Source organism: Notolepis coatsorum, assembly GCF_963971535.1.
Source record: "Notolepis coatsorum genome assembly, chromosome: 5".
Taxonomy (NCBI): Eukaryota; Metazoa; Chordata; class Actinopteri; order Aulopiformes; family Paralepididae; genus Notolepis; species Notolepis coatsorum.
In genome coordinates this window covers 145683742-145711241 of record NC_140169.1, presented here as the reverse complement: position 1 = coordinate 145711241, position 27500 = coordinate 145683742, and the positions used below count along the sequence as shown (strand labels likewise).

Genomic DNA, 27500 nt, shown 5'->3' with positions numbered 1-27500 from the left:
TCTTTCTGTTACGCTCCAGAGACTGTGCTAGACAAAAAAGATAAGTATAAAATAAAATAAGTATAGCAAGTAAAAAATAGAAGTCACGTACGTAGACACACGTGTTCAGTATGTACATATGTACAATGTTCAATGCAGAGTAGAAGTAACTGAGTTACCATACAATATACTAATACACAATATAATATACAATACAATATACTAATATACAATATACTATACAATACAATATACTAATATACAATATACTATATAGTGCAAAGCAGAAATGGGATGAGGTACAATTTAGGTACAATTTACAGTAAGGTGTACTGAGGTATGGGTTGTAGTGCAAATCCTTTACCAATAAATATAAAGTGTGTCTAGGTGTTCTAAAGTGTGTAGAGTGGGTGCTGCAGTGAGTTGTTTGTTTAAAGTGAGTGTGTGCGTGTGGATGTGTGTGCTGCGAGTGCATTTGATGGTTGTTGCATAGTGTTATTGTTCGTTGAGCAACCCGATGGCCCGGGGACAGAAGGGATCTAGAAGAACCGCACAGACACTAGAAGCGACGAGACGAGGAGGAAGACTCGAGTCACGGGCCGTGAAAATGGTTGGAAGAAATGCCCCCGATTTTTTTTACCACACGGGGAGACTAACCGCGCTGCGAGAACATCGTCTCCTCCCCGCGTGAGGCTGCAGTGAGTCTCGTCCTCGCCGCATCGTTCTAGTGCGGTTTAAAAAAGATATATTTTTTTAATGAGCCCGGTACCTCACAGATCTTCTCCAGCGACGTGACGAAGTAGTCGTCACATATTATGGCGAGGGCCAGGAACATGTAGAGAGCCTGGAGAGAGAGAGGAGAGAAGAGAAGAGAGCTTTCATTATGGCGAGGGCCAGGAACATAGAGCCTGGAGAGAGAGAGGAGAGAAGAGCAAGAGAGCTTTCAACGCTCGTCTGTCTGCATGCCTGCCTCCGTCTGCCTCTCTACCTACCTGTCTACCTGCCTCTCTACCTGCCTGCCTCTCTACCTACCATGTCCATTCGTGTTTTTGTGCCTTTATGTTCCATGTATGGACCACAATGGAAACAAGCCATGGCTTTATTGTGTTTTATCCATTTGACCGGCGTGATGACTCTTAGTTTTTCAAATGTTGTCCTACTGTCGTGTCAATAAAGTATTCAATCAATACCTGCCCGTCTGTTTATCTGCCTGTCCCTGCCTCTCTACCCGTCTACCTCTTTACCCGCCTGCCTGCCTGCCTGCCTGCCTGCCTGCCCGCCTGCCTGCCTACCCGCCTGCCTGCCTGCCTGCCTGCCTGCCTGCCTGCCCGCCTGCCTGTCTGCCTGTCTGCCTGCCTGCCTGCCTGCCTGCCTATCTGCCTGCCTGCCTATCTGCCTGCCTGCCTATCTGCCTGCCTGCCTGTCTACCCGCCTGCCTATATGCCTGTCTGCCTGTCTGCCTGCCTGCCTGTCTTGTCCGTCTACCGACTCTTTTCTTTTGATCTACCTTTTCCTCCTCCTTCTTCTCTTGATTTTTCTCATTTGGCGAGGAGTAACGTGTAGGAGGCTCACACTGCCCCCGCCAATTTTCCTGACTTTGCTGTGCAGGCGCCCCCCAACCGACCTGTAGGAGTCGCTGTTCACAACGACCAGACTACCACCCTTCGACTTCCCCCACCCGCTGACTCTGCCAATTGAGTTAGTATGACGGCCGGCCGGCCCAAGCCGGAGGCAACGCCGACAGCCGGATTCGGCCGCCCTAGGTCCGTCTATACCGACTCTTAACATTCAGCAGAAACTAGCCGAGCTAACAGCGTCTTGGCAGAAGGAGTGGGTTCTTCAGCTGAAGGGCAGATGAAGGAGAGTTCCTATATAGCGGCGCAGCAGCCCCCATTAAAATCAGACTCACGAATCCAATCAATGACGACGGGATGTTTTCATTACCATGTGAAAATCCATGTGATCTGTGCACTTCCCCCCCCCCCCCCCCCCCTACTGTGCGAGGAGGGGGAGGGGGAGGGGGGGGGGGGGTGTAACACACCACTCAATAGACCATTTCAACTTGACTAACACTCTAAATGGACCCACGTTTATTTCCCGTTAGTGTTTTTTCCTAATACAATAGCGGACAGGAAATACACTTGGGTCCAAACTGTTCCCTAGCAACAGGATTCCAGTGAAACCGTCTATTTCAGTAGTGAGATCTATGAATTATAGATCAGGCGTGACGTCACATGGCTGCTGCTGCTGCCGCTGCTGCTGGGGGCTGAGGCAACAGTGCACTGCTCTATGTTGTCCACAGGGGGCAGTGCAGGACTGCAGTAGAAGTAGGAAGCGGTTCTCCTCTCATTATCTCAGGGTCACGTTACAGTAGGGAAGCAGCAGGGACCGGACAGGGACCGGGGAGAGGGAGAGGGAGAGGGAGAGGGAGGAGGGCACTCCCTCTACCCTGCATTTAAGTCAGGTATGTGTACAATTATAGTGCACTTGTGTGTTTGCGGCGAGGCGGGAGGGAACGCTGTACAATGTCCTTCAACTACTGAACACAAAGGCTCGGTCCATCATTGAAACCACTGCAGACTACCCATACTGCAGACTACCCATTCTGCAAACTACCCATACTGCAGACTACCCATACTGCAAACTACCCATACTGCAGACTACCCATACTGCAGACTACCCATACTGCAAACTACCCATACTGCAGACTACCCATTCTGCAGACTACCCATACTGCAGACTACCCATACTGCAGACTACCCATTCTGCAGACTACCCATACTGCAAACTACCCATACTGCAAACTACCCATTCTGCAGACTACCCATTCTGCAGACTACCCATTCTGCAGACTACCCATTCTGCAGACTACCCATACTGCAGACTACCCATACTGCAGACTACCCATTCTGCAAACTACCCATACTGCAGACTACCCATTCTGCAGACTACCCATACTGCAGACTACCCATACTGCAGACTACCCATTCTGCAAACTACCCATTCTGCAGACTACCCATACTGCAAACTACCCATACTGCAAACTACCCATTCTGCAGACTACCCATTCTGCAGACTACCCATTCTGCAGACTACCCATTCTGCAGACTACCCATACTGCAGACTACCCATACTGCAGACTACCCATTCTGCAAACTACCCATTCTGCAGACTACCCATTCTGCAAACTACCCATTCTGCAGACTACCCATTCTGCAGACTACCCATTCTGCAGACTACCCATACTGCAGACTACCCATTCTGCAGACTACCCATTCTGCAGACTACCCATTCTGCAGACTACCCATACTGCAGACTACCCATTCTGCAGACTACCCATTCTGCAGACTACCCATTCTGCAGACTACCCATACTGCAGACTACCCATTCTGCAGACTACCCATTCTGCAGACTACCCATACTGCAGACTACCCATTCTGCAAACTACCCATTCTGCAAACTACCCATACTGTACGACGACTCTGAACTGTACCTACAGTACCTACTGCTTTCACCGTCTACAACTGCCCTAGACTGTAATCATAGTAATGATAACTACCTACCCTATACTATAGTCTACCCATATATAACTCTGTATGATAGCATGTACAATAGTGCTGTATATACCATATATATATATATATACATACATACATACATTTATATATTTACATCATATATATATCCATATCTGTCTGAATATACCTGCATACATACCTATGCACCCAACACTCTTTATACCTACTTATACACCTGCATATAAGCCATATAACTAGGATAGCATGTACAATAATTCTGTATATACATTTATTCTTACCGTATATATATATATTATATAACCATCCACACCCGTCTGTACATACCTGCATATAATAATTTCTACATACATCACCATACTGACTATCTTGTATTTTGCACTATATAGACCAATATCACTGGACTCTCATCACTGGACTCTCTTGTGTTTGTACTTTTTTTTTATATAATATATTGTACTTTTATCTATACTTTAAGTGTATCTATAGTGTATCTAGGACTGTGAAGCTATGCATCCCTCACCCTGTACCACCCCCCCCCCCCCCATGCTGCTTTGACACCCGAATTTCCCCCAAGGGGATTAATAAAGTATCATCTCATCGTATCTTATATAGATACTATATCTATACACATCCCTTACTAGTCCCCTACTAGTAACGCTGCTGGCCAGTATGACTACTGCCATATTGTCTTTATACCTGTATCACTGTAGTACATACATCTGTAGTACTCATTTATATATTTTATACCCAGTTTAATCACCTGTACATTAAACTGGTATAGTAATGTATATTACTATTGCACTTCACTGACATTTGCACTCTGGTTGCTGTATGACGACAATACATTTGAATCTAATCTAAAAAATTCAGCTGTAAAGATGGTCATAGGAAACGGATCCATAACAGACGTTTGTTGCATGCCGATATGATCACAAGGTTTGCCATAAAAAAGGGTGCGGTCACATGAGTACAGGTCTGAATCACATGTCATTTAGTGGATGCTTTTATCTAAAGTGGCATACAGTACTATGAGTGCATACTTTTTGCATATTTTTGTTGCATCGGTTACTAAATATAAATGATTATTAATCCTTTCACTACCACACGACAAAGGGTTAACCCTTTCACTTCAACTTGTGCCCTTCCTGATGACTTGTCTTACAGAACTTGTAAGTCGCTTTGGATAAAAGCGTCAGCTAAATGACTAAATGTAAATGTAAAAATGTCAACTACTGGGTTAACCGTCTGTAGTGTGGTAGTGAAAGGGTTAACCTTCTGTAGTGTGTTAATGAAAGGGTTAAACCTAGTGATACTAGCTAACCTACCGCCATGCTCAACACACTACCGCCATGCAGTGTTAATTTCATCAGCTATTTTTTATTTTAGTTTTAGTCTTAGTCATGTCTCAAATGCTCTTTTTCGTTCATCATATTTAGTCACCATTTATCTATTTTTCGTTTAGTCAAGTTTTAGTCAACTACAGGTCTGAGCATTTTAGTTTTAGTCTTTTTTTGTTTAGTCTCGATTTAGTCTTTTTTGTTTAGTGTCGCCACTCAGTTAAAGCCTCATAAGTTGGCGTGAGCTTTTTCTAAACAAAAACAAGCGAATGTTAGTGCTAGCTGGTTAGACTTATGTAAGCTATTTAATGTGTTCTATCGTGGTGGATCAATTCACCCACGGAACTATGTGTTTGGGGATAAGGATTCCGCACGGACAATATTGTTTGTTACTTTCCTGTCGGCAAACAAGTTCTTGTTAGCTAGCAAGTAACAAGAGTGTTGACTTTGAAGTTGACTTTGAATAAACGTTTAGCATTGTCTTTCGACACCCCGCCTCCGACTCAGACTATTCTTCGGCGCTACACTATGTTATTATTGATGCTGACGTTATTAGGTGGAGCAGCGCGCCCTCTTAGGGTTTTGTTTTGGGGAAGAGTGAGGCGCACGCTTGCGCCAGTTCCGTTGTTGTGGAGTGGAAAGAGGAAGGTGAATAAAACCATTATGTTGATGATCAGATATCAATTCTCCCGTGATTTAATTTTACTATAGTTTGAAAGTATAGGCGGACTATTCCTCGGTTACATTGGTGGTTACACCGAGACCCAGTTGCCGCGCCATTGTTCCATTAAACCCCATGCCGTGTGCAGTTACTGCCGTCTAGAATGCTGGCTAAGAACAAATAACGTGGGTGAGGAAATGAATCAAAGCGCTTGCGCTGCACACATAGGAAACGGAAATGCTGCACTAATAACAACATGAATTATTCTAAAAGTTATAATTATTTTGTCTCGTCTTAAAATGAAGAGATTTAACTAGATTGTGTCGTAGTATTTAGTCAACAACATTGCATGAATCATTTAGTCACATTAGTGTCACATGATCTCCATTAACGTGATGTCTCCTCTCGTTGTCGTCATGGGAAAAAGCTTAGTTGACGACCATATTTAGTCATAATTTTCATCGACTAAATTAACACTGCCGACACGCTCAACCCACTGGCGCCACGCTCAACCCACTGGCGCCACGCTCAACCCACTGGCGCCACGCTCAACCCACTGGCGCCACGCTCAACACACTACCGCCACGCTCAACACACTACCGCCACGCTCAACACACTACCGCCACGCTCAACACACTACCGCCACGCTCAACCCACTACCGCCACGCTCAACACACTACCGCCACGCTCAACCCACTAGCGCCACGCTCAACACACTACCGCCACGCTCAACACACTACCGCCACGCTCAACACACTACCGCCACGCTCAACACACTACCGCCACGCTCAACACACTACCGCCACGCTCAACACACTGCCGCCACGCTCAACACACTACCGCCACGCTCAACACACTACCGCCACGCTCAACACACTACCGCCACGCTCAACACACTACCGCCACGCTCAACACACTACCGCCACGCTCAACACACTGCCGCCACGCTCAACACACTGCCGCCACGCTCAACACACTAGCGCCACGCTCAACACACTACCGCCACGCTCAACACTAGCGCCACGCTCAACACACTACCGCCACGCTCAACACTAGCGCCACGCTCAACACACTACCGCCACGCTCAACACACTACCGCCACGCTCAACACACTACCGACACGCTCAACACACTACCGCCACGCTCAACACACTACCGACACGCTCAACACACTACCGCCACGCTCAACACACTGCCGCCACACTCAACACACTACCGCCACGCTCAACACACTACCGCCACGCTCAACACACTACCGCCACGCTCAACACTAGCGCCACGCTCAACACACTACCACCACGCTCAACACACTACCGCCACGCTCAACACACTACCGCCACGCTCAACACACTACCGCCACGCTCAACACACTACCGCCACGCTCAACACACTACACTACCGCCACGCTCAACACACTACCGCCACGCTCAACACTAGCGCCACGCTCAACACACTACCGCCACGCTCAACACTAGCGCCACGCTCAACACACTACCGCCACGCTCAACACACTACCGACACGCTCAACACACTACCGCCACGCTCAACACACTACCGCCACGCTCAACACACTACCGACACGCTCAACACACTACCGCCACGCTCAACACACTGCCGCCACGCTCAACACACTACCGCCACGCTCAACACACTACCGCCACGCTCAACACACTACCGCCACTCTCAACACACTACCGCCACGCTCAACACTAGCGCCACGCTCAACACACTACCGCCACTCTCAACACACTACCGCCACGCTCAACACACTGCCGCCACGCTCAACACACTACCCCCACGCTCAACACACTACCGCCACGCTCAACACACTACCGACACGCTCAACACTACCGCCACGCTCAACACACTACCGCCACGCTCAACACACTGCCGCCACGCTCAACACACTACCGCCACACTCAACACACTACCGCCACGCTCAACACACTACCGCCACACTCAACACACTACCGCCACACTCAACACACTAGCGCCACGCTCAACACACTACCGCCACGCTCAACACTAGCGCCACGCTCAACACACTACCGCCACGCTCAACACACTACCGACACGCTCAACACACTACCGCCACGCTCAACACACTACCGACACGCTCAACACACTACCGCCACGCTCAACACACTGCCGCCACACTCAACACACTACCGCCACGCTCAACACACTACCGCCACGCTCAACACACTACCGCCACTCTCAACACACTACCGCCACGCTCAACACTAGCGCCACGCTCAACACACTACCGCCACGCTTAACACTACCGCCACGCTCAACACACTACCGCCACGCTCAACACACTGCCGCCACGCTCAACACACTACCGCCACACTCAACACACTACCGCCACGCTCAACACACTACCGCCACGCTCAACACTAGCGCCACGCTCAACACACTACCGCCACGCTCAACACACTACCGCCACACTCAACACACTACCGCCACGCTCAACACACTACCGCCACACTCAACACACTACCGCCACACTCAACACACTGCCGCCACGCTCAACACACTGCCGCCACGCTCAACACACTACCGCCACGCTCAACACACTACCGCCACGCTCAACACACTGCCGCCACGCTCAACACACTACCGCCACGCTCAACACACTACCGCCACGCTCAACACACTACCGCCACGCTCAACACACTACCGCCACGCTCAACACACTGCCGCCACGCTCAACACACTGCCGCCACGCTCAACCCACTGCCGCCACGCTCAACACACTGCCGCCACGCTCAACACACTACCGCCACGCTCAACACACTGCCGCCACGCTCAACACACTACCGCCACTCTCAACACACTACCGCCACGCTCAACACACTACCGCCACGCTCAACACACTACCGCCACGCTCAACACACTGCCGCCACGCTCAACACACTGCCGCCACGCTCAACACACTGCCGCCACGCTTAACCCACTGCCGCCACGCTCAACACACTACCGCCACGCTTAACCCACTGCCGCCACGCTCAACACACTGCCGCCACGCTCAACACACTACCGCCACGCTCAACACACTACCGCCACACTCAACACACTACCGCCACGCTCAACACACTGCCGCCACGCTCAACACACTGCCGCCACGCTCAACACACTGCCGCCACGCTCAACACACTACCGCCACTCTCAACACACTACCGCCACGCTCAACACACTGCCGCCACGCTCAACACACTACCGCCACTCTCAACACACTACCGCCACGCTCAACACACTACCGCCACGCTCAACACACTGCCGCCACGCTTAACCCACTGCCGCCACGCTCAACACACTACCGCCACGCTTAACCCACTGCCGCCACGCTCAACACACTGCCGCCACGCTCAACACACTGCCGCCACGCTCAACACACTGCCGACACGCTCAACACACTGCCGACACGCTCAACACACTACCGCCACGCTCAACACACTACCGCCACGCTCAACACACTGCCGACACGCTCCACACACTGCCGCCACGCTCAACACACTACCGCCACGCTCAACACACTACCGCCACGCTCAACACACTACCGCCACGCTCAACACACTACCGCCACGCTCAACACACTGCCGCCACGCTCAACACACTACCGCCACGCTCAACACACTACCGCCACGCTCAACACACTACCGCCACGCTCAACACACTGCCGCCACACTCAACCCACTGCCGCCACGCTCAACACACTGCCGCCACGCTCAACACACTACCGCCACGCTCAACACACTGCCGCCACGCTCAACACTAGCGCCACGCTCAACACACTACCGCCACGCTCAACACACTACCGCCACACTCAACACACTACCGCCACGCTCAACACACTACCGCCACGCTCAACACACTACCGCCACACTCAACACACTGCCGCCACGCTCAACACACTGCCGCCACGCTCAACACACTACCGCCACGCTCAACACACTACCGCCACGCTCAACACACTGCCGCCACGCTCAACACACTACCGCCACGCTCAACACACTACCGCCACGCTCAACACACTACCGCCACGCTCAACACACTGCCGCCACGCTCAACACACTGCCGCCACGCTCAACCCACTGCCGCCACGCTCAACACACTACCGCCACGCTCAACACACTACCGCCACGCTCAACACACTACCGCCACGCTCAACACACTGCCGCCACGCTCAACACACTACCGCCACTCTCAACACACTACCGCCACGCTCAACACACTACCGCCACGCTCAACACACTACCGCCACGCTCAACACACTGCCGCCACGCTCAACACACTGCCGCCACGCTCAACACACTGCCGCCACGCTTAACCCACTGCCGCCACGCTCAACACACTACCGCCACGCTTAACCCACTGCCGCCACGCTCAACACACTGCCGCCACGCTCAACACACTACCGCCACGCTCAACACACTACCGCCACACTCAACACACTACCGCCACGCTCAACACACTGCCGCCACGCTCAACACACTACCGCCACGCTCAACACACTGCCGCCACGCTCAACACACTACCGCCACTCTCAACACACTACCGCCACGCTCAACACACTGCCGCCACGCTCAACACACTACCGCCACTCTCAACACACTACCGCCACGCTCAACACACTACCGCCACGCTCAACACACTGCCGCCACGCTTAACCCACTGCCGCCACGCTCAACACACTACCGCCACGCTTAACCCACTGCCGCCACGCTCAACACACTGCCGCCACGCTCAACACACTGCCGCCACGCTCAACACACTGCCGACACGCTCAACACACTGCCGACACGCTCAACACACTACCGCCACGCTCAACACACTACCGCCACGCTCAACACACTGCCGACACGCTCCACACACTGCCGCCACGCTCAACACACTACCGCCACGCTCAACACACTACCGCCACGCTCAACACACTACCGCCACGCTCAACACACTACCGCCACGCTCAACACACTGCCGCCACGCTCAACACACTACCGCCACGCTCAACACACTACCGCCACGCTCAACACACTACCGCCACGCTCAACACACTGCCGCCACACTCAACCCACTGCCGCCACGCTCAACACACTGCCGCCACGCTCAACACACTACCGCCACGCTCAACACACTGCCGCCACGCTCAACCCACTGCCGACACGCTCAACACACTACCGCCACACTCAACACACTACCGCCACGCTCAACACTACCGCCACGCTCAACCCACTGCCGCCACGCTCAACACACTACCGCCACACTCACACTACCGCCACGCTCAACCCACTGCCGCCATGCTCAACACACTACCGCCACGCTCAACACACTACCGCCACGCTCAACACACTACCGCCACGCTCAACACACTACCGCCACGCTCAACACACTGCCGCCACGCTCAACACACTGCCGCCACGCTCAACACACTACCGCCACGCTCAACACACTACCGCCACGCTCAACACACTACCGCCACGCTCAACACACTGCCGCCACGCTCAACACACTACCGCCACGCTCAACACACTACCGCCACGCTCAACACACTACCGCCACGCTCAACACACTGCCGCCGCGCTCAACACACTGCCGACGCGCTCAACACACTACCGACACGCTCAACACACTACCGCCACGCTCAACCCACTACCGACACGCTCAACACACTACCGCCACGCTCAACACACTACCGTCACGCTCAACCCACTACCGTCACGCTCAACACACTACCGCCACGCTCAACACACTACCGCCACGCTCAACACACTACCGCCACGCTCAACACACTACCGACACGCTCAACACACTACCGCCACGCTCAACACACTGCCGACACGCTCAACACACTGCCGCCACGCTCAACACACTACCGCCACGCTCAACACACTACCGCCACGCTCAACACACTACCGCCACGCTCAACACACTACCGCCACGCTCAACACACTGCCGCCACGCTCAACACACTACCGCCACGCTCAACACACTACCGCCACGCTCAACACACTACCGCCACGCTCAACACACTGCCGCCACACTCAACCCACTGCCGCCACGCTCAACACACTGCCGCCACGCTCAACACACTACCGCCACGCTCAACACACTGCCGCCACGCTCAACCCACTGCCGACACGCTCAACACACTACCGCCACACTCAACACACTACCGCCACGCTCAACACTACCGCCACGCTCAACCCACTGCCGCCACGCTCAACACACTACCGCCACACTCACACTACCGCCACGCTCAACCCACTGCCGCCATGCTCAACACACTACCGCCACGCTCAACACACTACCGCCACGCTCAACACACTACCGCCACGCTCAACACACTACCGCCACGCTCAACACACTGCCGCCACGCTCAACACACTGCCGCCACGCTCAACACACTACCGCCACGCTCAACACACTACCGCCACGCTCAACACACTACCGCCACGCTCAACACACTGCCGCCACGCTCAACACACTACCGCCACGCTCAACACACTACCGCCACGCTCAACACACTACCGCCACGCTCAACACACTGCCGCCGCGCTCAACACACTGCCGACGCGCTCAACACACTACCGACACGCTCAACACACTACCGCCACGCTCAACCCACTACCGACACGCTCAACACACTACCGCCACGCTCAACACACTACCGCCACGCTCAACACACTACCGACACGCTCAACACACTACCGCCACGCTCAACACACTACCGCCACGCTCACACTACCGCCACGCTCAACACACTACCGCCACGCTCAACACACTACCGCCACGCTCAACACACTACCGCCACGCTCAACACACTACCGCCACGCTCAACACACTACCGCCACGCTCAACACACTACCGCCACGCTCAACACACTGCCGCCACGCTCAACACACTACCGCCACGCTCAACACACTACCGACACGCTCAACACACTACCGCCACGCTCAACACACTACCGCCACGCTCAACACACTACCGCCACGCTCACACTACCGCCACGCTCAACACACTACCGCCACGCTCAACACACTACCGCCACGCTCAACACACTACCGCCACGCTCAACACACTACCGCCACGCTCAACACACTACCGCCACGCTCAACACACTGCCGCCACGCTCAACACACTGCCGCCACGCTCAACACACTGCCGCCACGCTCAACACACTGCCGACACGCTCAACACAGTACCGCCACGCTCAACACACTGCCGCCACGCTCAACACTGGCGCCACGCTCAACCCACTACCGCCACGCTCAACCCAATACCGACACGCTCAACACACTACCGCCACGCTCAACACACTACCCCCACGCTCAACACACTACCCCCACGCTCAACACACTACCGCCACGCTCAACACACTACCGCCACTCTCAACACTCAACACACTAGTGTGTTGTTGTAGCGTCGCGAACGAAACGGCTCTTGGAACCGGCTCTTTAAAGTGAACGACGGGAGCCGGTTCCTGATATAGTTTGTCTCCTATTTTTTTTCCGTTAACCCTTTCACTGCCACACTAACAAAGGGTTAACCCTTTCACTGCGACAATACAGAAGGTTAACCGTCTGTAGTGTGGTAGTGAAAGGTTAACCTTCTGTAGTGTGGGTGCGAAAGGGTTAAAGCCGCACGTGATTGGTCAATAATATAATATTATATGTGGTGGCGTCATTATCCTCCGTCAGCATCATCCAGTACAACCACCTAGAAATGTATATTTTGTTGTGTGATTTTGCTAAGCTTGTACTTAGCATGTTGAGTAAAATAAAGCCAATAAAATAACATTTGATAGAACAGTCTCTTTTTAGTGAGCCGAGCCGAAAGAACCGGCTCTTTTTAGTGAGTCGAGCCGAAAGAACCGGCTCTTTTTCGTGAGCCGAGCCAAAAGAACCGGCTCTTTTTAGTGAGCCGAGCCAAAAGAACCGACTCACTAAAAAAGAGCCGGAACTCCCATCACTAGAACACACCAACGGTACCGCCCGATGACATCCACAGGTGGCCCGCGGCTTCTGGTTAGATGAACGGAGCGCATGGCGCTGAAGCGTGGAGAGAAATGACAGAGAGCGCGCTACGCCTCCGGGCCCAGAATCACAAAGCTTCCCGGACGAATGCTGATTCGGGGTCAGTGACCGGGACAAATTGACGCCCCGACCCTATTCAAACTAAACGATTGGAGCAGACTCTGGATCAGTTTTTCTTTCTTTCAGATTCCATTATTGTCACTTATTTCAGTACTTTAGAGCAGGAAGAGTGAAAATCTATTTGTTGTGGTCCCTCGACTATAGCAGCTTCCAATCATAAAAATACAATGATTTTTAGCATAGAATAAGATAAGATGACTGAAATAAAGATTACCGGTACTATTATACAGTTCTAAAAAAAAGTGTGCAGTGCAATACAATAAATTTAGCATAGAATAAAATAAGATGACTAAAATAAAGATGACTATATACAGTTCTAAAAAAAATAAAGTGTGCATTGCAGATCTGGATGTAGATATTATACTATATGAAATTTGTATAACAAAATGGCTATGTACAGTTCCAAAAAAATACGTTGTGTGATGTAATCCCACTTTGAGAATATGGACTCTTATGTGTATAGTCATGAAACTAAAAAGTTAAAAAAAATTATATATATAAAAATGGAATGAAACAAATGTATCATTCTTAATAAAATCTCTTGACTGAAATTGGCAGCATTACTGAAGTGACAGGTATTGATGTATAGGCTCTGAAAGACACGCCAGACGGTGTATTATGACGTTCTATGTTCATTCTGCCAGAGAACATTTTGTCCGCTTGTCCGTCCGAGTGTACAGTACATATTTCCTGAGCAGATGCTAATTCTATCTTTACCACTTGCGACCGTGTTCAAATGCAGGTGAACATTCTGTGGTGGAAAATATAGCCGAAGCGAATAACTTACTCAGTCCACAAAGAGACCTGGTTAATAATACGATTATATTTTTTTTTATCCACTTTTTCTCCCATTTTCTATTTTTCTCCCATCCCAATTTCGTATCATCCAATTCAACCCTCCCCTGTCTCGAACGCTGTTTCATGCCTCCCACAAGCCGGCTGCAATGTGGACTAAGCCATACATAGCACGAGTCCCCTCCGATACTCGAGGTAACAGCAGTCGCATCTTTTCCCCTGCGCGGCGCGATCTTTCAGCGTCAGGGGTCTGCGCTTTGGAGGGGCGCCGCCCCCATCGCTTCCTGATTCTACTGCGCAGGCGCACCAACCGACCTGTAGGAGTCGCTGTCCACAACGCCCGATCCCCACCCATCAGTTTCCCACCCCCTAATACTGCCAATGTGTATTAGTACGGACGACCAGCTAAACTGAAAGCAATGTGGAGCGCTGGGCTCGAACAGGCAAACCCAGCGTCTCCAGTATTCGTGGTGAGCGCCTTGCCCACTGCACCACGTAGCCGCCCAATAATACGATTTATTAACTCAAAGTTTCGATACAAAAATAGTAAGAGTTAGGCTGGATGACTCTCTAAACGAGGTGCTTAGCTATGACACCACCGTCAGAGAGAGCCCCCACCACCGGATCTTGAAACATCATTCTTTATACATAAAAAACTGAAAGGGTGGGGGGGGTCACAGGAATACACAACTTATTAGGGGTGTGTCGTGAGATTTTGGAGACATATGGAAAGGTGGGGAAGGGGGGTAGGGAAGGAATGGGGGGAGGGATGGATGGGGGTAGGAAGGAAAGATGGGTAGAGGGAGATCGTCAAAGAGAGAGGGGGGAAGGGAGTCACTCTCAACTCCCACAATTCCTCTTCACGGATAAATGATAACTTGCTCATAATAAACGGGCACCGCAAGGCAGAGGATCTGGACGTGACGTCGTCTCCTCTCGCTATATGAACTGCAGATCTACTTGTAAAAGAGGCCGTCGAGCCGTTTAAAAGGGTTGATCTGGAGAACGGACGCGTAGCAGAAGCAGCATTTTATTTTTATTTTTCCTTTTTTTTATTTATTTATTGTCAACAGATATGACATTCTTGGACAAAATTAAATACAGGTTTTTTTTGTACAGCTTGTAAAGTACATTTTTACAGAGCTGCTGTGAACATGCATGCCATATCACCCACCCCCCCCCCCCCCCCCCCCCCCCACCCCCCGACTCTGGAACTCCCTCCCTCAGTCCATCAGAGACTCCCCCACACTCTCCACCTTCAAATCCTGCCTCAAAACCCACCTGTTCTCCCTTGCCTTCAACCCCCCCCACCCATAACGCCCCCCCCCCCTCCAACCTGATTGATGTCTGTCTCCTGTCTTTTGTGCTATCATGCTGTCTCCCCTGTTCCTTTTGTTTTTGTTTCTTTGTTTCTTTGTTTTTGTTTTTGTTTTTGTTTCCTTGTTTTTACTTTGCTCCCGACTATTGTCAGCGACTTCGGGTCATTGAGAAGCGCTATATAAATTAAATGAATTATTATTATTATTATTATTATTATATCCATTTCCCCCAGCGTTTCTCATAGGTTCCCTGCTTTAGTCCTTAAATAGTGAGTCCGTTTGTCCATGGTATGCATTTCCTCCACAATGTTCATCCACCGTCCTGTGTATCTGGAGGGTCCTTTATGTGTTTATTTCAAGTCAACTTACTGCCAGTATGTGCAGAAGAACGGCTCCACTCCTCCTCTCGTCGTTGGTGAAGAAGTCTTCAGGGAACTCGCGTATTGCTGAGGACAGAGAGAGAACATCACCGTCACAGTTAGGATGAGATGAGTATTTATGGTCTGTTGGTACAGACTGTTTTGTGTTGGAACACAGTACTGCGTTATAAACAATTTAAAAAAAAAAGAGCAGAAGACAACCATGTTTCAGAGTAGACGGACATACAGACATCAGAGAGACATCATTAACCCCTTCCTTCCCTCCCAACTAACGTCATTCATTTGATGGGACACAGTCCCATACAGTAAGTCCAAGGTTATCTTGTATTGCACAACAGCCCTTTTATTTCGCACCGTCCCTTGTAGGTTACAACCACATTTATTATCTATCCTACTTGTTAAGTTGGCTTATTGAATGTGGCACAAGTTAGTCTTTGAATCTTTCAGCTTTACACACCGTGTACAGTGTACTCGTGATGACATCACAACAGACCCTGTAGTGTACTCATGATGATGACATCACAACAGACCATAGTGTACTCATTATGATGACATCACAACAGACCCTAGTGTACTCATTATGATGACATCACAACAGACCCTAGTGTACTCATTATGATGACATCACAACAGACCATAGTGTACTCATTATGATGACATCACAACAGACCCTAGTGTACTCATTATGATGACATCACAACAGACCCTGTAGTGTACTCATGATGATGACATCACAACAGACCATAGTGTACTCATTATGATGACATCACAACAGACCCTAGTGTACTCATGACATCACAACAGACCCTAGTGTACTCATGACATCACAACAGACCCTAGTGTACTATATTATGAGTAGACTGTGTGACTGATAGTACCTTGTTAACAATCCGTGATGCATTGCCTTATCGTTATAATTTCATATAATATGAAGTGATTAATGAATTGTTCATGGTCATTGAGAGTAGTAGTAGAAGTAGTTTGGAAAATCAATTTTATACGCATCAGCAAAAAAATCACATAAAGAAGAAATTAAATAAAACATTCTGGGAATAATGCTCGGTTCAGGGTACCGAGAGCCATGCGGCTCAGCGAGCGACATGTTACACATACAACGCTCACGCCCACGTTTGTACCAGACCCTGTAATCCCCCCCCCCCCCCCCCCCCCGCCTTCTAAACGCAAGATCCCGCGGGCAACGGTAAGAGCGTGAAGTCGTAGAGAATTAAAAAGCAAGCAGGCAGAAAACACGCCGTCCCCCGCCGACACCTCGTCCTCATCCATCATCCAGAGCCCCAGCTGGGGCGCCGTACCACCGCCATGCGGCCCAGATCCCCGCGACCACAGCCACCTGGCCGTGTCCCTGATGGGAGCCCGGCGTCTGGAAGAACAGCCCGGTCTGACCTACTCCTCCTCCTCCTCCTCCTGCTATTACTACTACCACCACTACTGTATACTACTACTACTACTACTACTGGGCCTGTGTTACAAGGTCATCCCCTTGCAAGGTTATTTGTGCATCCCTTCATCAAGCTCCTGCCTCCTCTAATACAGCAGAGGCTTAAATAAACTGTAAAGCGGAGGAAAATAAGAAACGGGAGTCTTTTTTAGTCGTCTGAAAATTAATAGGTTGCAGTTTTGATGTTGCCCTACTTACGCCCCCCGACTGATGCGAGGAGAAACGCATCAGTCTTAGCATGCAGAGAGCCGGGAGAGGACAAACGCATCAGTCTTAGCATGCAGAGAGCCGGGAGAGGACAAACACATCAGTCTTAGCATGCAGAGAGCCGGGAGAGGACAAACGCATCAGTCTTAGCATGCAGAGAGCCGGGAGAGGACAAACACATCAGTCTTAGCATGCAGAGAGCCGGGAGAGGACAAACACATCAGTCTTAGCATGCAGAGAGCCATGAGAGGACAAACGCATCAGTCTTAGCATGTAGAGAGCCAGGAGAGGACAAACGCATCAGTCTTAGCATGCAGAGAGCCATGAGAGGACAAACGCATCAGTCTTAGCATGCAGAGAGCCGGGAGAGGACAAACGCATCAGTCTTAGCACGCAGAGAGCCAGGAGAGGACAAACGCATCAGTCTTAGCATGCAGAGAGCCGGGAGAGGACAAACGCATCAGTCTTAGCATGCAGAGAGCCGGGAGAGGACAAACGCATCAGTCTTAGCATGCAGAGAGCCAGGAGAGGACAAACGCATCAGTCTCAGCATGCAGAGAGCCGGGAGAGGACAAACGCATCAGTCTTAGCATGCAGAGAGCCGGGAGAGGACAAACGCATCAGTCTTCGCATGCAGAGAGCCGGGAGAGGACAAACGCATCAGTCTTAGCATGCAGAGAGACCAGGCGGCTCACAGCAACAACAACGCCGCAAAAGTGGTGCCTTAACTCAATCAGTGCCGGACCCGATGATAGTCAGGTTAACTCGCCAACCGTTCAGCGCCAGACCCGAGTATAGTCAGGTTTTCATCGTTATTTCTTTTATTCGATATTTCCATTCATTACAGGCACACGTTACACCTCGCCAATGAGAGTCCGCGCTGGCAGGTGATAAGATGCGACAGGCTGCCTCCTCGTGTATCGGAGGGGACACGTGATGCAAGGCTTCCATCCTCCCTACAACCGGCCAGTGGGGGGCATATGCGAGCAACGTTCAAGACAGGGGAGGGGAGAATTGGCACAGCGGAATTGGGATGGGAGAAAAAGAGAAAAAAGAGAAGAAAAAAAATATATATATATATACACCTCGATCACAACATGCGTCTATAACGTTACTCCACAGCATATGCCGTTGGTGACGATCAAAGCATACAAAAATTACCCCCCCCCCCCCCCCCCACCCTTTCATGCATTCATGATGAAACATAATACAGATAATATAGATGTGATTTTGAAATAGTAGCGTGTACAGGCGAGAAATGGCAACGTTTTTAGTGAATTGCACGTACAGTATTGCTGTATAGCGTCGTTTTCTGGGATTAGACAGGATTACTCTAAAATCACTCATATTCACCAGGGTATAAAACGGGAATGTATGGATGACATTTTCTTTTCTTTAACACATTATTTAACGATAGATAGTCGATGTCAAATGGGCCATATTATTGTATCCATAGCTATAATATAGAATATAGTTATAGCCCTGCAAGCACCGCCACGTATTCCTATATTTTAGAGCGTCTGCCTTTTAACAACACATCACGCATATCGCTGTGGCGTCCATCGAGTTAATATGCACACGCTCGGCCGAGAACCATCGCTGCACCTGGCGTGGGTTTGTTGTTGTCGTTCTTATAATATCACACGGCACGCGCGCATTACCCATTCGCCGGAGCGCTCGTCAACAAAAGCACAGGTGGGGAGGGGGCCATTTTAGTCTTCTTATTTTCTCGCTCGACCCGCTGGAACGTAGCACGCAGGGAGGGGGGAGGAGAACAACAACACGCACACACTCTGGGCGTTCGGGCGAGCGAGCGAGTGAGAGCGTCCGGGGAGGAGAGAGAGAGAGACGCAACCGTGCAGATTATGCTCTTCATTTCTCTGAGAGGCTACGGAGCGGCGGCTCGAGAGGAAGAGTCGGAACGCTGTCGTTTCGGACAACAAATTTAACGGGGCGGTGTCATTTCATTTGACAGATTCATGCGGTGGAATGGAACGCCACGCGGAGGCCCGTCCGGCCGGCCACAGGTGCAATCAATTACAGCACTTGTCAGCTGCGTCCCCCTAGATGTAATGAAAAACACGACGCCGCTACAGCAGGGGGGGAAAGACAAGCCGGCGTTTGATTGATATTATCGTCTTTAGGACACTGGCCCTGGTAAATGTCCAAACCCCACCCAACCCCCTCCAATGTACAGTTTCCTCCCCCTTCGAATGTATATATTTGTTTTATAATCTCTTTTTCTGAAACAGTACTGTATATTTGTATATCTTGTATGTATGTATGAATGAATGAATGAATAAATGAATGAAAACTTTATTTAACAGATTGCAGAATGGGTACAATACAGTACGGCTCAATACACACAATTGTCAAGGGGATGCAGACCAGAGAAAGAAGTTTGTCTTGTTTACATCAGGGTATCCCCCATTTTCAATTCATATTGACATTTATGACATACACAACATACATGAGATTTATGGCATAGGGACATATAGGTATTTAGTACGGATACATTTGTGACATAAACGGTATTCAAATATACAGTACTGTTACCCATAGATCCTGACAGAGTATATACATATGATGGGGAGGGGACTGTACATTAGGAGGGGGTGGGTGGGTGGGTGGTAGAGAAATATACATACGGTGGGGTGGAGACTGTACATTTGGAGGGGGTGGGTGGGTGGGAGAGAAATATACATGCGGCGGGGAGAGAATACATGCGGTGTCCCTGTCTGACTGTCTATTAGGAGGGGGTCGGGGTTTGGACATTTACGGTGGCCAGTTTAGAATTGGAGCCTCCCGTAGGTGCTTTTTAAGAGCGGTTTTGAATGTGGGTAGGGATTCACATTCCTTTACAGCTTTGGGTAGGGCGTTCCACATTGATGTGGCATAATTGCAAAACGTGTTTAGTCCCTTGTTTGAGCCGAATCTGGGTTTAACATGATTTGTTGAGCTTCCTCTGGTGTTGTGATCGTGGTATTCACTGACCTTTGGGAAGTATTTTGACATGTACATGGGTACCTTAGTCGTATAGTGTATCTTGTAGACCAGGCCCATTGCAAGTTGCTGTACTCTGTTGTCTACTCTAAGCCATCCTAGGTTGTCAAAGTGGGCAGGGGTGAGGTGGGTTCTAGGGGTAAGGTCAAGTAGTAGTCTGACCAGTTTGTTTTGTGATGTTTGTAATCTTGTTTTAGCGCCTTTGAGGTGCTTTGGTACCATGAGGTGCTGCAAGCATAGTCATAGTACTCTTGAGTCTTCAGGGTATTCTTGTTTATCAGAGAGGAGATCCGGTACAAGAATCTAGTTCAAATAGTTTGTTGACTTTTTTTTAATTACATTGGATGCCATTTTGTCACAGGAAAGAGTTGCCTCTAGGATGGAACCCAGGTAGGTAATTTCATCTTTCCTTGTGACAATATTGTCACCCACTGTAACTGAGAAGCCATCGGTCTTGCTGAGTTTGTTATTTGAACCGAAGAGAATGGACTCTGTTTTGCCCATGTGTAATAATGATAGTTTGTTATCAGCGAGCCATATGCAGATTTTGCCTAGTTCCGAGCCGAGGGTTTTTTTCAACCTGTAACTTGTTCTTGTCAGAGACCAGCAGGGCTGAATCGTCCGCAAACAGGAACAAGTTGCAGTCTCACAGGCTGACGACATGTCATTTGCATGTCAATGTCATAAATGTCCTGATGAATTGAAAATGGGGGACCCTGATGTAAACAAGACGAAAGTATTTCTCTGGTCTGCATCCTCTTAGCAGTCGTTTGTATTGAGCCGTACTGTATTGTACCCATTCTGCAATCAGTTAATAAAAGTGTCAATCAATCAATCAATCAATCCACTCGTTCCCGTGGCGACGCTCCCGGTCAGTTATATACTCGCTACGTTCGTACTCGGGTCTGTTATACCCGAGGGTGTCGTTATTCGTTTCGTTGTTTTTTTTATGCCTTTTCTATGCTTTAACGAGTCGTTTCGATACAGATTACGAGCACTCCGCTCTAAAAAAAAAAAAAAAAGTCATTATGTATGATTGCATGTAGAAAACATTATTTTACATAATGGTGCATTTTTATATATATGTGGAAACGTACTTTTACAGATTTGTCGATCAGTCGATGGCTGACTGCATAAAAAAGTGGGGATAAAAATCTGCACTTTGCGAGGCACTAATACCTGGTCGGTATCGTTAACACATAATATAGTCATATCGTCCAAAAACAGTGTATTGTATCGGGTGTCCATAAAATTTTTAAAAAAAATCTGTAAAGAATTGTTCCGATCAGCCATCGCTATATATGACTCCTCTCTAGTAAAGTACATCCCTAATGGCAATGGAGGTTTTGCTAATTACATTTATTTTTTTCTTTTCTAAACTGAACCCCATGCGTTATTATCCCGGGCTACCTCTGAACCGCATCGCCCGACATCCAAGCCAATTTGTCCGCTCCGTGTTGACAAATTAACCAACCCAGTAGGGCCTGCTGCGACTCGATCAATAATTAAAAACAGCACAGCCATCAGTCTCCTCTCGGCACCGGTTGGTTTCAACCCCTCGCCTCCAATACAATGGGAGCCCTGTGTGTAGCCATGTGTTAAAAATAGGCCGGCCCCCAGAGATGCTCGAACGGGCACCGACACACAGAGAGAACAGATGAAAGTCACGTCGTCCAGGGGTGGCCTCCCCTCCCCTTCCCCCCCTCCTCCTCCTGTAGATAGTTGCCCATGTGGCTCTCCGCGGAGGTCACTATACGGACGTGCACTGCACATGCTCACTCCGGACGTGCACACACACGCGCTCTCACAGCCCACAGAAGAGTAGGCGAGGAGACTGGTGATGGAGAGAGAGACTGAGAGCAGCCCTCTGCGGCGTGAACCCCTCCCGAACTCTCTCAGCCGAAAGCAAATAACAGCACGAAAGCCTAAAACTCTGGTGTCCTCCCAAGGAGTCGCTTTCATGATTGAATGCGCCGCCGTGTGTACACTGCCCTGCCGAAGAGAGCCGCAGTGACTACGCAAACAGTGAAACTGAGAAACATGGTTTTAACTAGGGATGCTCGATATTGGCTTTTTTACCGATACCGATATATAGTCCAACTCTTAATTTCCGATACCGATATCAACTGATACCGATATATGCAGGGTTTCCTCCCCCAAAAAACAGAATAATTTCAGGTAATTAACATTACATATCTCTTGTTGTGGAATTAACACAACATTATGCATACTTTTGACAATAAATATTGTTCTTACTTGCTTGCCTGAGTAAATAAAGGTTATAGAAATGTAAAAAAAAAAAATTTAAAACAGATACCGATATTTTCCGATATCACATTTGAATGCCAATATCGGCCGATAATATCGGTAGGCCGATAATATCGGATATCCCTAGTTTTAACCCTGTGAGGCCCTTGGTTGCAAAATTACATCACTTTTAGCAATAAAAAAAAATCTAAATGTACATTTTTTGAGGACATTAACATGGGTCCTGTTGTTCAGCCTCACAATGTTATTGGATAGTAAATGTGTTTATAGGTCCCACATTCTGGCCTCTGAAGTTGCTAATGTCAATTTAATTCGGGCCTTACAGGGTAAAGTTATTTGACTATCCAGTGATAGTCTTGTTACTGCAATTCTTTATACCCCCTTTTTCAAGATTGAACTCTGAACTCTCGTTTCATCTTTGTCACAAGATAAAACGGACACTGAGAAGTTTAATTCCACTTAAGTTACTGTGGTGATCGAGCTTCTGCAGGGCAGTAGAGTATGCGGAAATAAGTTATGTCAGGAGGCGGCTTATTGCAACCTCTGTAAGTGTACATCATCACTGGACTGATAAAATATGTATTTCACACTCATTACCAGAAATGCCAATGTAAAATGTGAAGAGGAGGGAAAAAGGCAAAATATGTTTAAAATAGGCATCGCTGTGCAAGCTGCATTCAGAGCCTGCTGGGGGGAAAAACAAAACTTAAAACAAGTAGGAGAAAAAAAAAGTAAAAGTTGTTTTAGCGCAGGCGGCAGGGGGGGAGGCTTCTCTGTTTTGGGGAGGGGTGTCCAGCACAGCGGGGGGCGGGAGGAGAAACGAGTCGTCACAGAAGCTAAGCCTCACATCTATAAATAAATAAACCCTCCGTGCTCCGTTTGGATACCTGACTGTACTGCTTACGTAACAAATTACTGGCAACGCTTTTGTTCGTCGGTCTCTCCGCTGGTTATCCTCTCCGCTGTAATCACAGAGTCCTCCCAGGGACAGGGAAGCGCCGGGAGGGTTTACTAGAACCCGTGCTCCCCCCCCCCCCCCCCCCCTCCGCTAACCACCTCCAACGCTCCCCGGAGGAGGATAACCAACGAGTCATTAAAACCCTTTTAACTACCACACTACAGACGGTTAACCCTTTACTACTATCACACTACAAACGGTTAACCTGCCGCCCTGTGGCAGTGAAAGGGTTAACCTTCTGTATTGTCGCAGTGAAAGGGTTAACCAACTTCTGGTCAATAAGATCCTTCCCCCGCAAATCTCCCTGGAGTCCACATGCTACACTGCAGAAGCTAACCGCTGGAGTCCACATGCTACACTGCAGAAGCTAACCGCTGGAGTCCACATGCTACACTGCAGAAGCTAACCGCTGGAGTCCACATGCTACACTGCAGAAGCTAACCGCTGGAGTCCACATGCTACACTGCAGAAGCTAACCGCTGGAGTCCACATGCTACACTGCAGAAGCTAACCGCTGGAGTCCACATGCTACACTGCAGAAGCTAACCGCTGGAGTCCACATGCTACACTGAAGAAGCTAACCGCTGGAGTCCACATGCTACACTGCAGAAGCTAACCGCTGGAGTCCACATGTTAAACTGAAGAAGCTAACCGCTGGAGTCCACATGTTACACTGAAGAAGCTAACCGCTGGAGTCCACATGCTACACTGCAGAAGCTAACCGCTGGAGTCCACATGCTACACTGCAGAAGCTAACCGCTGGAGTCCACATGCTACACTGAAGAAGCTAACCGCTGGAGTCCACATGCTACACTGCAGAAGCTAACCGCTGGAGTCCACATGCTACACTGCAGAAGCTAACCGCTGGAGTCCACATGTTACACTGCAGAAGCTAACCGCTGGAGTCTACATTCTACACTAAATAAGCTAACCGCTGGAGTCCACATGCTACACTGCAGAAGCTAACCGCTGGAGTCCACATGCTACACTGCAGAAGCTAACCGCTGGAGTCTACATTCTGAAGGCGTTTGTCTTGTTTACATCAGGGTCCCCCATTTTCAATTCATAGTGAAATTTATGACACACAACATACATGACATCATGACATTTATGGCATAGGGACATACATGTATATAGTACAGTTACATTTGTGACATATATGATATGCAAATATACAGTACTGTTACCCATAGATCCTGACAGAGAGTATATACATATGATGGGGAGGAGACTGTACATTAGGAGGGGGTGGGTGGGTGGGAGAGAAATATACATACGGTGGGGAGAGAATATATACATACGGTGGGGAGGAGACTGTACATTAGGAGGGGGTGGGTGGGTGGGAGAGAAATATACATACGGTGGGGAGAGAATTTATATACATACGGTGGGGAGGAGACTGTCTATTAGGAGGGGGTGGGGGGGTTTGGACATTTACGGTGGCCAGTTTCGAATTGCAGCCTCCCGTAGGTGCTCTTTTAGAGCGGTATTGAATGTGGGTAGGGATTCACATTCCTTTACAGCTTTGGGTAGGGCGTTCCACATACTTATATAAGGCCTGTGATCTGCTGTGATGGGGAAACTTAAAAAGATCTGCAGGCAGGGCGGCTAGGTGGTGTAGTGGTCTAAGGCACTCGCCACCAGTGTGGAGACGCTAGGATTCGCGTGTTCGAATCCAGCTCTCCACATTGTTTTTCAGTTTGGCTGGTCGTCCGCAGTAATACACATTGGCCGTATTACGGGGAGGGAAAAACTGAAGGGTGGGGATCGAACGTTGTGAACAAGCGACTCCTACAAGTCGGTTGGTGCGCCTGCGCAGTAGAATCAGGAAGTGTCGGGGGCAGCGTGAGCCTCCCACGCGTTACTCCTCGACACTGAGAGGTCGAGCTGCGCAGGTGAAAAGATGCGACTGCTGTTACCTCAAGTACCGGAGGGGACTTGTGCTATGTATGACTTAGTCCTCACTGCAGCCGGCTTGTGGGAGGCAAGAAACAGCGTTCGTGACAGGGGAGGGTTGAATTGGATGATACGAAATTGGGATGGGAGAAAATATAGAAAAATGGGAGAAAAAGTGGATCAAGAAAAAGATCTGCAGGCAGATGCACACGCAGGTACAAATCGCACACTGAATATATATGAACCTAAAATCCACCAACTTTGGAATTCCATTACAGCAGCCGCTAGCGATTATATTTCACATGGGCTTCGCGTCTCGATTCACTTATTGGACCGCTCTGCGTGTGTGTGAGCGCGCCAGCTGAAAGGACTTTCCGATGCAGCACCCATCGCCGACCAGGGCCCTGCCCTCCGGTCAGTATATAATCTGGCGTAGATAATGCATTCTCCCTCCTTTCATCTTCCGACGCCGTGAGAAACTCTTCCCCTTCTTGGCAATGAACACAGACGAGCGAGCCGCCACTCCCCCAGCCGCCTTCCAACCTTGACGAAGAGGAAGGCTACCAGCCGCCTTCCAACCTTGACGAAGAGGAAGAGGTTTTAAACTGTTAAACTGGTTTTTATATTAGCTTTAATGTCCTTCTATTTCTTTTCTGGCTTAAACATCTAGCCCGGGGGCTACAACTGGAAACTAGCAACCCTGCTAATGTTGGCATATTTACAGTTTTTAATTTGTGTTCATTTATAAAATGTATAAACTGTTGATTGATATGCACTGTCCCTGATCAAATAAACTGAGTAAACTAAGACTACCAGCCGCCTTCCAACCTTGCTGGGCTCCGTACCAACGGCCCTTTTCAGGGCGCGGCTTCCCCCACCTGCCAACCACGTCTGGTCGAGCCGCCCCGTTAGCCAGCCCTCCCTTTTCCGTGTCGTGATGGTTTGACCCGGGAAGTAGCCTATTCGACCCGGGTGATGCCGGTTCAAAACCAGCTCACGGTTCCTCACCGCCACCGCGCCTCAACTCGAGTGCCGCTCGCCAACAAATCACTACACACAGTACGCAGAGGAAAGGTGTCACACGTCAGAGCGGCTAGACGTAAACACTGTTGCAATTCACAGCTCCCCCCCACCTTCCAATTTTCAGGTGTGAATCAAACCATACTGTCAAGGCGATACAGCAGCTTCATCCCCCCCTCTGCAGAGATTCAGACACGGCTCTCCAAACGGGTCATTTCCACCTTACCTCCACGGGGACACGATGGAAGGCGTCGACTCACAATATTTCTCGGTTCCCAAGACGAGAGTCGTGAGGGTCTATTCTGGATCTCTCGTCAGTTGATTGCAATGAACATGTTCACGGTAAAGACTCCCTTATGATCCGTCAAGGAGACTGGTTCACATTTAAAAAGACGTGAAAGATGCCCGCTTTCATGTTCCCATCTTTCCACCCCACGGGAAATTCCTATACGTTTTGCCCTCCAAGGGAAGGGAATAACAGAGGAGCCTGGTCCGATACAGTCAAGGCACCCCGCACTTTCTC

At 49.7% G+C, this 27500-nt stretch overlaps 1 protein-coding gene across 1 annotated transcript in view; it reads right to left on the bottom strand.

Moving 5' to 3' along the window:
• LOC311228406 (sodium/potassium/calcium exchanger 4-like) overlaps positions 1–27500 on the bottom strand; it is a gene marked incomplete at both ends in the record, with an annotated part of 52847 nt that overhangs the window by 5002 nt on the left and 20345 nt on the right. The window contains 2 exons of the mRNA XM_084314314.1: positions 749–823; positions 16156–16232. Coding sequence (XP_084170440.1) covers positions 749–823; positions 16156–16232 — 152 coding nt within the window. The remainder of the gene's footprint in view (positions 1–748; positions 824–16155; positions 16233–27500) is intronic.